Source organism: Phaenicophaeus curvirostris, chromosome 15, assembly GCF_032191515.1.
Source record: "Phaenicophaeus curvirostris isolate KB17595 chromosome 15, BPBGC_Pcur_1.0, whole genome shotgun sequence".
NCBI lineage: Eukaryota > Metazoa > Chordata > Aves > Cuculiformes > Cuculidae > Phaenicophaeus > Phaenicophaeus curvirostris.
Window position 1 is genome coordinate 9,231,705 of NC_091406.1, and position 14,425 is coordinate 9,246,129.

Below are 14,425 nucleotides of genomic sequence, written 5' to 3' on the forward strand. Positions count from 1 at the left end.
CCTACGCTTAACGCTGTCACTGCTTAACTGCCATGCCGCCGAAGCGCTGGCAAGGACCGGGGCACGGGCGAGGCGGCTGCGCTCGGCCCCGACCTGCGCCGCCGTGCCCACAAGCAACATGGCCGGCGCCGCCTCGCCCGGCGGTCACGTGATGCGCGCGGCGCTCTCGGGGCGGGGCGAGGGGGGGGGCGGGTCTCGCGAGCGCGGGGCGAGGCGGCGGCCATGGCGGACGGGGCGGGTAGCAACGGGGACGCCGTGGGGCCGCCGGTGGGCAAGGAGGCAGGTGAGCAGCGGGAGGGAGGGGGCGAGGGGGCAAGTGAGGAGCGGGGAGAGCAAGGGGGCAGGTGAGGAGCCGCGGGAGCAGCCGCGGATGCGCTCTCCCCCTCATCACCCCGGCGGTTTCCTCGCTCACGCCGCTGGTGCCCTCAGTCTCCCCCGCACCCCTCGCCCTGGCTGCAGTCTCTCCCCATCTTGGTTACGCCTTTCACACCGGTTATGCCCCCATCCTCGTCCCCGTTGTGCCCCCTCCCCTCAAACAAATCGTACCCCTTTCCCTGACCCCAGTTGTGTCTCCCTCATCCCAGTTCCGTCCCTCCCTTCACCCTAACTATGCCCCCTCCCCTCGCCCCAACTGTACCCCCCAGCCCCACCCCGATAGTTCCCCCTGCTCACCCTGGCTGTGCCCCTAATCGCCCCCCACTTTGTACTCCACTTCACCCTGGTTGTGACCCTGCCCCAGTAATTCCTCTCACCCACCACAGTTGTGCAGTCCAGTGGTTCCCCCCACTCACCTCTGTTGTGCCCCCCACCCCAGTTCCTCCCACCCTGGCTGTGCCCCCCAAGTTGTGCTACCCCCCCTTAAAATGCTTCCCACCCCAGTCATACCCCCTCCCTCTCACCCTGGTCATGCTCCCTATCCACACCCCGGTTGCACCCACCCCACTCCCTCATTAGTGCCTCCTCCCACTTTCCCGCTTCCCACTTCACCCCAATTGTCCCTCCTTATTTCCCCTCACCCCAGCTGAGCCCTTCACCCGGGTCATAGCCCCTCCATCACCCCGGTGGTGCCTCCCTCTCACCCCGCAGTGGAACGCCTGATCCGGGAGAACGGCCACATCTTCACGGAGGCGCAGTGCAAGGTGTGCAGCGCGCTGCTCATCTCTGAGTCGCAGAGGCTGGCCCACTACCAGGTAGGGAACAGGGACTCACCGCCACCCACCATCACCCACCACAGGGTGCTGAGCCCCTGGCCGGGCGCCTCTCTCTCTCTGCTTTCTCCAGAGCAAGAAGCACGCCAACAAGGTGAGGAGGTACCTGTCCATCCACGGCGGAGAGGAGCTTGCCCACGGGAAGAAGATGAAGTTGGATGCGAAGCAGGTGAGAGCATAGAGGCCTTTGGGCTTAAACGGTACCAAGTGGGACCGGCTACCATAGACTGTCATATGGGTCGGGCACCTTTGTGTGTAAATGAGGGAAACACTCTCAGAAAGGGCACTATGAGAACTAGAGAGCTTGGTGGCAGATAGGTGGCCAGGCCTGCGAGCACAGGTCCTGCTGCCCTTCCCTTTCAAACAACCTCTGTGAGGATGTTTGCACCTGTGCAACAAATGCACCTTGGCTTCCAGGAGTCTCACTAATGAAAGTGAATAGGAGCAGCAGCTTGTCAGCAGTGTCATTGCACAATCTTTACTGTCGCCAAGAACGCTTTGGGTTGACCGTCTCTCAGAATTCTCTTTCAAGGGCAATCTTTTTTTTTAACTTATTTACGTTTGCCCACTCGGTAGCTGGAGCGCATTGGTCAGTAAAGGCACCACGTTCTGCTCTGCCATCTGTCTGCCCTGTGACTCATTTGGGAAACAGATTCTACTTTTATGATTGCTCCAGCTTTAATCCCTAACTCTCGGTGGGGGATAAAGGCAGATGCCTTTGCACATAGTGTTAAGCTTAGAAATGGCTGCTGCTGGCCACTCTTGTGGCATCGTGTTGCAGATGACCCAGCTGATAATGATGTTTGTGGTGCTCAGCTGACATCTTGCAATGTAAAAGGCTGCCTCTTCCAATTCTGGCAGCCGCACACTTAACCTTGTCCTTAAACCAAACAGGCCAGGGCTGTCCTTCGGCCTGGAGCATTTCAGATTTTAAAATGTAGTCTGATGCAAGAATACTCTCTAGTGAAGGAGAGGATGAGGCTGCATCATGGAAGTCACGCTCAGTCGTGCTTCTTCAAATGCGCACCTATATGACTCCGATTACCTTGTTTTCATAGACCCCCAAGCCTTGGTGTTTGTTCTCATAATGAGAAGGTTGGATGAGGTGACCGGCAGAGGTCCCTCCCAGCCTCAGCCGCTCTGTGGTTCTGTGTGAACAGGATGGCAAGCAGGAAGGCAGCAGTGGGGAAGACCGGAACAAGTGTTGTCCCATCTGCAACATGACATTTTCCTCTCCATCTGTGGCAACGTCTCACTACTTGGGCAAGACTCACGCCAAGAACATGAAGCAGCAGACCCCCAAAGTGGAAGGTAGGACTGCAGCACGTTCATGTTGCACTGAGGGGCTGTTCAAGTTATAGAAGAAGTTCAGAGGTTCATTGGCCCCTAAGTGTCAGCTCTTTCGAGGATGTGCGTACTCTCTACCATAAGCCAGCAGTGCACCTCCAGAGACGTGGCCCCTCTCAGCAGCCTGCTCGGTGGGCTGGCATTGCCTAGAACTTGCATTGGTTTTTGGTTTGCTTTGTCAGGGAGAAATGCAGCTGGCAGCAGTGTTGTACCCGCCCCGTGTGCAGGGCCAGGAGAGAGCCACTCTTCTGGGTCATGATATTAAGCTGTGGAAATGCCCGTCATGAGATACGATGTTTGCTAAAAGCTTACAGGGACTGAAATGACTGGTGAAACTCCTGTGAGAGAAATTCCTCAGGGCTACTCAACTACAAAGATGTAACCTCTGAGATCCAGGGACTTGTGAGCTGCAGATCGCTGGGGACTGGGAGTGTCGCTGGGAAGCATCAGCATGTGCTTGTCCTGACCTTACGCTTTTCCCATGGCACCTGCCGTTGGCTGCTGTCGTGATGGGATGCAGTCCAAGCAGACTTTTGGTTTGACTCAGTGCAACTGCCTGTGTGTCCCATCCCTTTGCAGCAGATGGAAAGGCCCAGTGGATGGAGAGGGAGGCCTGCTGTCCTGGGTAGGTAGGGGCAGCCAAGAGCCTGGGGTGCTGTAGCTGGTCAGGATGGAGGGAAAACACCACCTCTGGTTGAACCTGAAGATGGCAGCTTGTGCTAGTTCTGAATTGGGGATCTTTCAAGCAGAACCTGTCCATCTTGGGGTGTCTTCCTGGCTTTGCTAGGTTGTGTGCACACAATGAAGCCACCTCTGAGGTCAGGATGAGCTGTGGGACATTTTGCTCTTTGAAGCCTTTGCTTTTGGGTATGAGAAGAGCCTTTGGGAAGGGGTGGATGTACACCTGAGCGGTCTGGTAGGTAGCTTCCTTTTTGGCATCAGAGAAGCTCTGTGGTCTTTGGTACCCTTTGATGAGAGGGTGCAGGTTTCTCCATCCAACAGGAGAGTGGCTTCTCTGTGTGGATTCAGTCAGACCTAGTCCCGTTCATGCTGTTTCTCAGGCAACATTCATTTTGACTTTGGTTCAGGATCAAGCATTTCTAGAAACCCTCGTGTCTTTGCCACAGAGGAGCTTGTACTCGCGTTCTGGCTGCCTCTCTCCTTCTCTTCCTGGGTGATGGTAATAGCAGGTTGAACCTTACCCATGTCCAGTGGCTTGATTACAGTCATACTTATATTAGCTCCACTAAAGAGAAATATGCAAATCTGTTGGGTTATTTGTAGCCCTGAAAGTTTTTCTGGCCTACTCCGACTTGTCTTACTGCAGGTCTCTTGATGCCCAGTGTTAAGGGAAGGGGTAGGAGCAACATGAATTCATCTCAAGGTCTGACATTCTCTGCCTAGGTTTGAAATTTAGGTGAGGTGGTTGGGTTTTCTTTTTAATATGGGTTTTGGGGAAATAAAGTGTTTTTTCTTTTTTACCTCTGAATTCTCTGAATGACCAAAAGTTTGGATTCACCCTACAGAAGCAGCACCCCAACAGAAACATCCTGCTACCCTGCCCACCTCTACCGTGTCTTCTAGTGAAGAGAACAAGGACATTACTGACCCAGACAAGTTCTGTAGCCTCTGCCATGCCACTTTCAACAACCCCCTTATGGCAAAACAGCATTATGTGGGCAAGAAGCACAGAAAGCAGGAGACCAAACACAAGCTGATGGCACACTACGGCCGAACCCCTGATGCACCAACGTCGTCCTTCATGGGTGAGTTCTTGGCAGGCAGGCTAATAAGAAGCTGAGCAGCAGGGTGAGAGAGCGGCAGTGTGTGTCGACAGGCCTTTGGACAAGACAGTCTTTGCAGGGGGGGAAAGCAGCAGTGATGGGGATCTTGGTTATACACCCTAAGATCGATTAGGCTGATGTTGTCACCCTCCTGGTAGCAAGAGAGGTTTTAGACTGCAGGTTTGTCACCATAGGCTCGTGACAAGCTCTGTGCTGTGCTTTGCAATGTTGTCTAATTGGGGACATTATCTTTTTTATTCTCTGTGCAGATAATACAGGGATTTTAGCCAATACTGTTTCTAGCTAGGCGCGGATTGCATCCAAGTTGGAAAGATAATAGTGGCATTTGGTGCTTAAAAAACATCTTCAGAGGGGACTAGCCAAAGGTGGAAGAAATAGGTTTGACTGCACCTACTGCTTCAAAGCACACAAAAGCCAGATAGATTTCTCCCTGAATGCCTTTCTGCCTCTGTGTGGGCACTTCCATCTGACGAACTAATGAAACTCTCTCTGGAGCAAGCAGGAATGTGAAAAAAATCCAAGAGGTATTAAGGAGGAACTTTAGGCAGACAGTTAGAACTCATTTGGTTTATGATCTGCTGCTTATGAGCACTTCTACTCCATGAAAGCCCTTGGAGTCCAGTGAAAGCGTTAGGAGCTCACAGTAAACTCCCTTGTTCCTCCTAGCAGCCTTCTGTTGGAGCAGGAAGTCTAGTACCTGCTGGATGCTCGAGGTAAATAACAAGCAGACAAATCATCTTAAGATCTTCTTCAAGGGCTTCTTCCTCTGTCATAAAAACCCACACAAGTAGAAGATTAATTATTCTAATTCTTTGCAGGCCACCTTTAGATACCGGTAGCACTTATGAGAAATGAGGCTCAATTACCCAAGTAATATTCTCTCCCACATTGCGTAGTTGTGTGGGAGATGGAAAAGGTGCTTGGTATCTAGCATTGCCCATCTGCTCTTTACCTAATTAGCAGGGCTTGATGAATGGTTCCACTTTAGTGCAGCTCAGGCGCTGACAGTGGCAGGAGCCCCAGGTTGGGTAGGTGGGCAGTGCCCTTGCCTGTATGAGTGACGTCTCCTGTGAGGTGCCTGCAGAAGCAGAGTCCCTGTGTCCACATCCCCGTGGCACTTACACTGTTGAGTTAAGGTTTTGGGGCCTGAGCTGTCTGATCAGAGGCTGCTTGAATGTGATGGGCTGCAGTTAGGGGTGTTTTCTCCCACTGGCTTTGCCCTCTGTGTTAACAGCCACGCCTGTCCCTAAGCTCCTCTCTGCTGGGATCTGGCTGACAGCAGGTAAAGGCGTGTTCTTTGCAGTGTAACACTGCAGAATTTGTCTGCTTGAAGTTCCTCTAGGACCCACCAGTCTGAGGTGCAGGAGTGCAGTTTAGACAACTCGGTGCACACATATCTGCTGGATTTGGAACAGAGAGATCTTGACCACAGCCATGCAGGGAAGCAGACCTTAGGGCTGTAATGGCCCCTCTGGCCTTCACCACCTGAATCCCGTTCTGTTTAGAGTTGAGTGTCGCACTAGAGTCTGAAATCTCTCTGAAGTGCAGCTGCCAGGTGGGAAAATGTCTGCTGTGTCGTGTGCTGTGCTTCTCACTCAGTGATTATGCTGCTCATGGCGTAACTCCCTGGCATGAGTGTCTGCTTTCACCTTAAGGAAATGTTTTCTTTGTGAGACTCCAGGCAGAGCTCTTCCCCAGCAAGCCAAAACTGAGGAGCGCTTACTGTCTTGAGGACAACTGCATGAATTTTCCCCTGTTAGAGACTCCTGTGCTGCTGTGCTTGCCTCTTTGGTATCTGTGACCTCCTGAACTTTTAATTCCAGCTGGAGTTGTCAGGTTATACAAACCATTGATTTGTCCAGTACAACTATTGTTGGAAATGTTGGGGTTTTTTTTGTAGTTAACTGATACACTGACCGTAACCAAAGTGTCTGGGGATAGAGCTTAATATTCTCAGTTGGCACCTCAGCAAGGCTTAGCAGAATGCTGTGTTGTGGAACAGGACGTCATATGTAGTCTCTTCTGACTGCTTTAAATTTTTATCAAAACAATTCAAGCTTATAAATTAAGTATCTCCCTTATTTTCTGTTATGAGATGTACAGATCAGGAGAAGTAGGAATTTGGGCGATAAATGGACTTGCAAAGGCAGTAAAACATCAGATTTGGTCTCCTAGTGCTGAGACTTTTACTATGTCTGATACTGTGAACTGTTCATAGGAAACGTTTCTTTGTATTTACAGATAAACAAACCCATGTTCTGACCAGGAAAGCTTTTCTGGCTGAGTGATTCCTTTACAGTGACTGGCTGATACATGGTGGGATAGCAGGATTCTATCACCTCCCCGTCCGATCAGGCTATTGACTTGCTATTTGTCTTTTGTTTAGCGGTTGTTTAGCACATGAAGTGATTGATTTCTCACTTATTTCTACCAGGCACCAGGTTGTTGGCTAGCTGTGTGCTAACATTGATGTCTTTTCAGCCGGGAAGGGGTACCCCTGCAGCACATGTAACATAGTACTGAACTCCATAGAACAGTACCAAGCGCACATCAGCGGCTTCAAACACAAGAATCAGTAAGTAACGTTCTTGTCTAAGTGTTTCCAGCCTCGCTGATCAAATCAATAGCTTAAATATAACTTAAACTGCAGTTTTGAGTACGTATTTCCAGCTGACTTGCAAGCAGAACAAAAAGGTTTGTGTGAGCTTGTTCTGTTTGTCCTGCAGCCCATTCGCTCTGGCAGCTCCCTCTGCAGACAGCTCTGGGATGCTGCTGAAGGGCCCTGCAGTTACTTTTGGTTCTTGATGGTTCAGCTCGTTCTGGACCTTTGCAGTGAGCGCATCCAGCTTGACGCTCGTTAAACAGCGTTTCTGTAACAACTGAGATTTTAATTTAATTAAAGACTGGCTCAGTGGAGATCTGCTTGCCATTGTAATCTCTCTCGGGGTTACTTGTCTTAAAATTTGGCATGTAGTCAGCACGCTCCAGAAACCTAGACTATATTCGTGAACTTGCTTGCTCAGCCAGAGTTAAATAATGGCATCTCCTGCATATATTATTAATCTGAAAAACTTACACTGCCAGATGATTAATACCAAAAACACTGTCAAAGCTCAGATATCTAATTTCAAAGCCTTTGCTTAAAGAGGATCAGTAATGAGCCTGGGTTGGTTGGAGAGCTTCTCACTAGAAAGAGATATTGGGAAACCCTACATAAAATGAGGGCAGACTCCAAATTTCCTGGAGAGGACAGGAGGAAAACTGGGATCTCTTGTTGCCTATCTGTAGAATAACATCCCCATGGTCCCTTGGCTCTCTGGAGTACCTGACTGGAAGACACATGCTCCATCTGTCATTCCAGGAACGTTCAGGCTCTGGAACAGCACAACTGGATCAGCAAATAGCAACTATCCCGTTCTAGATGGATAACATTGAGGATGCTCACAACACACAGGCATAAATGTTCCCTTTAAGGACATAGATGTTGTCTGAGCTCTTGCCAACCACACAGCTCCCTTTCAGAAAGCTGTTTCTGGATTCAGCTGTTCAGTCCTGTTCCAGGCCAGCTTCTGCGCTCTGAAGAGAGCCAGGATACTTACTTCATATTGGAAGCTCTTTAACGGTCCTCGAGCTGTGCAATAGCTGATTCTGCCATGCTAAAGGTGTCTGTTTACAGACATGCACAGAGGGCAAGGATGCACTTGGCAGCTTTTCTGGCAAGTTCTTGACTTGGCTGCAGTAGGTTGTTGCTCCACTGACAGCCGTGCCTGCTGAGCAGTGCTTGCAGCTGGCAGATTTCAGAGCACTTCTGACATTGTCTCCTTTTTTTCCTTCTCTTCCTCTTGCTTCCTTTGATGTCCAGGACAGGAGCAGCACCAGTTGTCGGACCGTTCCCACCACAGCAGTATGTCCGGGAAGAGTCCACTGCCCCAGGAGGCTACAGTTATTTCAGCCAGGACTTCTAGAGCTGATTGCAGCACTGTTCTTGGAGTTGTTGGTGGCCCAAGAAGGCACATCCTTTGCCAGCCCATAATGGTTTCATTATCCCTCTGGATAAGCAAAGCCCTGTCCTCCTGTATGCACCCGTTGAGCAGAACAGGGACTGAATCTGTCAGAAAAAGGATCCAGCTGGAAGAGACTTGCTAGACAGCAAATACTTCACTCCCTTTAGAGTAGTTTTCATTGTGTAATTGCTTCCTGTGAAGGTGGGTGCGATGTGAGAGGAAGTGTGTATCTGGTATAACGAGGGTTTGGCAACAAGCTGGTAGTGGTTATCTCCTCCCTCACCAGAGCAAATAATGGATTCCTGCACCTGGAGAGCCAGCGTCCCATGCTCAGAGGTGGCTTTTGCTGGAAGAGATTTCCTAAACCATAGCGAGCAGTGCTTAAGCAGCATGGATAGGACATGGTGCAGGTTGCCTGCCTTTGTACGGGCCTAAAATAGGAAATAACCCACGCGGCATCTCTTTCTGTGCCTCCTGTGGTCAGGTGTGTGTGCAGAATTTCACGAGCCACTGTTTGCCGTTAGAGCCTTTTGCAGTACTGCAGCTGTTGGTTCTGGAGCTGGGTTGTTTTGGTCTAATGAGTTGTTACAGCTTGTGGTGTGCAAAGTGCTGCTGGTGGGAGTGGAGGGCTGCCAGAGGGCTTTGGGCCCCTGGCTCTCCTCAGCCCTCTGCTCTGAGGAGTTCCATGTGGAAGGACGTAACTGTTTAGCCTGGTTTCCTATGGAAACAGGTGTGTCTGTGATCATTCACCATGCGTGTCTTTACCCCCTGTGACTTAAACCAGTCTCGGCCAAACTTGACAGAGGTAGAGGTCTCCAAGGTCTGAATGCAATGAGCAGAGGAAAGTAGAGCAGGGTGAGTTCACATCTCTAATTCTGTCAGGGTCTGAATGGAAGTGCAGCATTTTATCTGCTGCCACCAAAATACTCTGGGGAAGGAAGGTTTCAAGGAAAAAGAGAAGGAATAAATCTAGATGCAGCAGAAAACCATAATATAACTTGGTCAAATTGTTAGCTGACTAAAAAGCTTCAGATCCTTTAGAAACCTGCCTTCATTAGTCCTTCGTTAGACACTACTTGCCCAGCCCCTCTCTTCAAATTTCTTAAACATTTGTACCATCCTGGAAAACTGATGTTCTGTATTTCAAACTCAGAAATTAAGACTGATGGTCTCTTCATGGTGCTAATGTACTAGATCTGTTAGGAAGGGCGGGCAGGCATCTGAGGCTTTCGTGTGTTTTGGATGAGTTCTTTAGATGTTTTGCCTTAAGCTAAGGCATTGCCTGTTCCCTGCTAGCCCACCACAAGAGCCATGTGTGTTGGGCTGGCCTCATGTTCCGTGCCAGCGCTCCGAGTCAGGCACCCCTCGGCTTTGTCCCAGCGTCAGTGTCTCCGTGGAGCTGAGATTGGGCTAGTCCGTGGCAAACATCCTGCTGTTTTTCTTCCATAGGGCAGAAGGATGCAGATGTGCCCCCTCTGAGGACTTGCCTGGCTGGTGGAGCTCTGAGGGGCTGGCAGGAGCATGGGTGACTGCTGTGGGCACACTGCGCTGCCAGGGGTGGCTCAGCCGGGCTGCTGCTTCCCACTGCGTGGGCCAGGCAGCTGCTGGAGGGCAGTCTGGGGTCCTTGACTCCCAGCATTGTGTACCAGAGGAGCAGCTGATGCCTTCTCCAGGCTGAGAGCTGAGCTGTAGCACTTCCAAAATCTGGTGTGTGCTGGTCAGGTTAAGCAAGGAGAGAGAGAGCTGGTTGCTAATCTCGGTGCTTGGAGTGAGTGCCTTCCCTTCCCCACTCAAGGCTGTGCATGAGCTTTGTTCTTCACCCTGCACAGAATCTGCCAACTTCCCTTAGGACAGGCTCCTGCTGGTCTGGGTTTGCCTTCCTAATGTTTTCCAGTCTTGCTCCACTGCTGAGGTCTGACCTTAGTCTCCTGCTACAGGGGGAGTCCTTTTAAACCTTGCGAGCTGATCAATGAGCAGAAAATTGCAGTGACCTGAAGGAAACATTGTGTGCCTGGTAGTCCTGGATGGCCTCCAACTCCGATCTCTGCTGCTTAGCTCTCGTCCCGCAGTACCAGGGCAGGTGCCTGCTAGATGTGCTGCGCATCGACACCGAGAGGGATCCATTTCCAGCACTGCCCGGTCTGGTGTGTCACTCCTGTCTGTGTACTGACAGTTTTGCCTTCCCCTGTACACAGTGTTTATGTATCTGCTGTTTCCCTAAGGTGAAGCTCTCCGAATAGAGTGTTTATTACTACTCCTGGGTGCTGTCTCTCTGCTAGAGCCCTTCCTGGGATTTTGCAGTACGTCAAAGCAAAGAGCAGGATGCAGAAACCTTTTGAAATACTTGGGAGGGGCAGGAGACTCGTGTTCCCATCTGTCCTCCTCGAGGCTGTGCCCTCATCCTGAGGTCCAGACAAAGCCAATGAGTGCCTTCCTCTGCGCTGCTCTGGTGAGTCAGCGTGGCCTTGGGCACAACGCAGTCACCAAGGGAGAGACAGGACAGTTTGGGCTGGGAGGCTGCTGGCACTCGCGGAAGCTGTTGTGCAGCTTGTGCCAAAAACATCCAAGGCTGCCACAGGATGCTGGGCCTTTCTCTGGCACGGCCGTGGCAGCACAGGAACGGTGTGGCTGGCGCGCTCTGCTGCTGTGACAGGCTCGGGTGCCTGGAACTTGCTCCTGTGCAGGAAGGGCTGTGGCAGAGAGTGAGGGACTAGTGTCCTTGAGAGTGGTGCAGGTCCTTATGCTGGCTCCGAGGGTGCAGGTGGTGCTGGGTGGGCCAGGCTGCATCTGCCTCCCATGGTGCGTGGCTCTGCTGGGGCAGTGCCCGCTGCTGCCAGCCCGTCCCTCCCTGGCCCCTTCTGCTCCTTGCAGCAGCGCTGTGCCATGTCTGGCAGCTCCGGGGTGCAGGCACTCCCCGGAGGAGGTGGTGGCCACAGGGCTGTCTGTCCCCCTGGCACGTCCTCTTCCCCAGCGGCAGGACGGCCACAACCAGGTGGCCCTGCCAGCCATGCTGGGGGCTCCAGTGCCCAACGTGGTGAAATCAGTGGTGTCCCCACTCTGCTGCTGCTGGACTGCTCCTGGGGAGACCAGCACCCATGGGCACCTCCAGGTGCTATGGGAGGGGAGCTGGAGCCTGGCTGTGGGGCCAGAGCCTCCCATGTGCCGGTGCAGGGACAGGACAAAGTGTAGCCCTGCCTGGCTGTGGCCGGGGCTGCCCCATCTCGCTCCTCCCTGCCGGGGCCTCTGTGGGCAGCACCTGGCTGAGCTGGGGCTGCCTGCGCTCGGCTGCGCCCCAGAGCCTTCCGGGCTGGCATACGTGGCGCAGAGCACAGAGCCACCCACCAGCCACGTCCCCCACGGAAGCGCTGCCATTCCCTGCCCGCTCCGCAGCCAGCTCCGTGGAGCCTGCGGGTCTGAGGAGTGGCTGCTCCCTGGCAGCGTGTGGGGCTGGGCCCCGAGTCCCCCCTCAACCAGGGCAGCAGCGCAGCCCCGGCTGCAGCCCCAACCGCTGCCATCCCTTGAGGCCTCCCTGGCTCCAGCAAGTAAATCAGGTGCAGATGTGGAGGCGAGGCTGGGCGCCTGCTTGCGATTAGGGGCTGGGAGCATCGGGGTGGCCCCATTCCTGCCTCGCAGCCTCCTGCTGTGCCCACTCCCCAGACGAGCCCCCGATGTCCCGTCTCCTGCTTATTCAGCCCCTGGATGCTGTGGTTCCCTGCGCGTGGTGTGAGCCGTGTCCCTGAGGGGAGCGATGCTCGTCCTGGCCGCTCACACGCTGCAGCCCTGGCACTACCTGGCACGGGTTGGGGTGGCAGAGCCGCAGCAGGGACGAGGCACGGCACTGCCCGCTCCAGCCCCACATGCTCCTGGCTTGGCCCTAGGTGCCCAAATCTGCGGGTGCTCCTGTGTCACACTGGGGGCTTGGCCAAAGCCCGAGACCCCAGTGTCTCTGTCCTGCAGCCCCTGCGCTGGGCCCCCCGTTCAGCTCCCAGAAGGAGCAGCAGGTTGATGTTTGCCAAGTTCTGCCTGGTTAAACCTTAACTGGACTGCGTTGCTCCATCGGTCCCTCCCTAGCGGAGATAAGGATGGGCAGCTGAGAGCGGGACACAGCCCCTGCGGAGCGTTCTGCCTGCCCCGCTGGCTCAGCCCCCACTCGCCTCGCAGGTCCCCGCTGCTGTGAGGATATCGGGTCATGGCCAGGGCTGGAAGCCACCACATATCAGGGCCGGCAGGGATGGATGGAGCCAGGAGTTCTTGCACTAGGACAGCTGAAGACTCCTGGACGCGCTCCCTTGGTGCCAGGGGGTTTCACATACCCCCAGCGCATGTCACGAGCTCGCTTGGCCTCAGCCCCCGCACCCTGTGCACGTGTAGGGTACAGGAAGGCTGCACCCCAAACAACAGCCGTTCAGGGGAAGCCAAGAGAAACTTCCAGGAGGAAAGAGCCCCCCGGGCTCCGGCCCCCCCAGGAGCCGCGCGCACTCACGCTGGCCGCAGGTGCCACCGCAGCGGGAGTGGTGGCGAGCACCGGGGCCAGGCACAAGGGGCGGCTGTGTTCCCGCAGCCCCGGCTGCCTTCCAAGAGCAATATTGTTGGCACCAGGCAGGCTCCCTGCGCCGGCAGCGCATACATGAGCCTTTCATGAGGGGAGTGGGAATGATTTACTGCCTGGGGGAAGGGGCAGCGGTGGGAGGATGGAGCCCCAGCGTGCCCAGCCCCGCGTGCACGCTTGCGGGGCCCCATGCACGCAAGTGAGGCCGAAGGTCTGGCCGGGGGTCACCTCTCAGCGGGGCAGAGCGGGTCCCGCTGCAGCGTGCCAGCCCGTTCACTGCCTGTCTGCGAGGCCCTGGGGATGCGCTCCCTGCCTGGGCACCCGGCTGCCACCGAGCTCCCGCACTCCGTGCCTCAGTGGTCAGAGGGGAACGTGTCCCTTGTGGTGCCGCCGGTGCTGGGAGCAGCCCCCGGGGCTGGGGGGTGCCGGTGTTAGGGTCTCCCGGCACACGAGGTGCCAGCAGTGCCACAATCCCCCCTTGTCGAGCTGCTGGCGCGGCACAGGCCGTGGTGGGGCTGCCGGCAGCAGGCGGTGGGGCTGCGCTGCCATGAAGGGCTTTTTGTTTGCCATCAGTTGCTGTTATAAATCAAGCCAGGCAGCCCGGGCTGGTGCTGCCCCACGGCACGGAGAGGTCCGGTTCCCAGCCGCCTGCAGCACAGCCCCAGCTGGCACTTGGCATCGCCCTGGCCCCACAGGGATGCTTGGCGCGGGTGAGGTGCCAGCGCTGGTGCCCTGGCCCTGCTCCCACCCAGCCCTGGGGGACGTGGCTAGGATCTGGGGACATCTCTCCATGCCCATCCCTCGAGTCCCAGCTCTCCCTGGCATTCCCAGTGCTGGGAATGACCTCTTCTCTCTCGTTTTAATTTGGTTTTGGTTCGAATCGAGCTGAACCCAACATTTTTCTGTGCTTCCGGCATGCTGCGAGCTCTGCAGGGGCGGCCGCTGCTCCGTGAAATTGATGTTCTCATCCGCTTCACGCGCCGCCAGGAATGAACAGCTGCGGGGGGCTGGGACTGCTCCGTGCACCCCTGCGCCCCGGAGGGGACCAGCACCCCGGGGGGGTGGCACGATGGGAGATGGTGGCACCAACCAGCCCTTTGCCGTGGAACCATGGAAGTTGCTGGCTTGGTGCGCCGGTGCGGTGCGGACAGGCTGTGCCCTGGCACAACACGGCTCTGCGGGGTCGGGGGTGGCAGTGGCAGCCAAATCCTGCTCACACGACCGCAGGGGCTGTGCTGAGCGCACCAAGGCTTCGCGCGGGGCTCACTGCGGCCCCCGCAGCTCTCGCTGGAAAGCAGAAAGATGGCAAAGCAGACAGCGGTGCGGAGATGGAGGGCGGCTCTGGAGCCAGATCCTGACCATGTGCTGGGGGCCCCTCGCGCTGGCCGCAGGATGCTCAGGGGAAGCTGTGCCTGCCAACCGGGGCGGCTCGGCGGGGCTGAGGTTGGGTTTGCAGGGCTCCTGGGCAGGCAAGCGGGCAGCGGGGCCCGGGCACGGTGGGGCCTGCCCGTC

The 14,425-nt window shown here is 55.1% G+C and overlaps 1 protein-coding gene across 1 annotated transcript; it reads left to right on the forward strand.

Moving 5' to 3' along the window:
* Positions 1–189: 189 nt before the first annotated feature.
* On the forward strand, positions 190–10,618 carry ZNF346 (zinc finger protein 346). The gene is made up of 7 exons (XM_069869025.1): positions 190–283; positions 1,087–1,190; positions 1,282–1,377; positions 2,369–2,519; positions 4,082–4,321; positions 6,842–6,935; positions 8,223–10,618. The coding sequence occupies exons 1-7, from the start codon at positions 223–225 to the stop codon at positions 8,323–8,325; spliced, it is 849 nt and encodes a 282-aa protein (XP_069725126.1). The 5' UTR covers positions 190–222; the 3' UTR covers positions 8,326–10,618.
* The last annotated feature ends 3,807 nt before the right edge of the window (positions 10,619–14,425 follow it).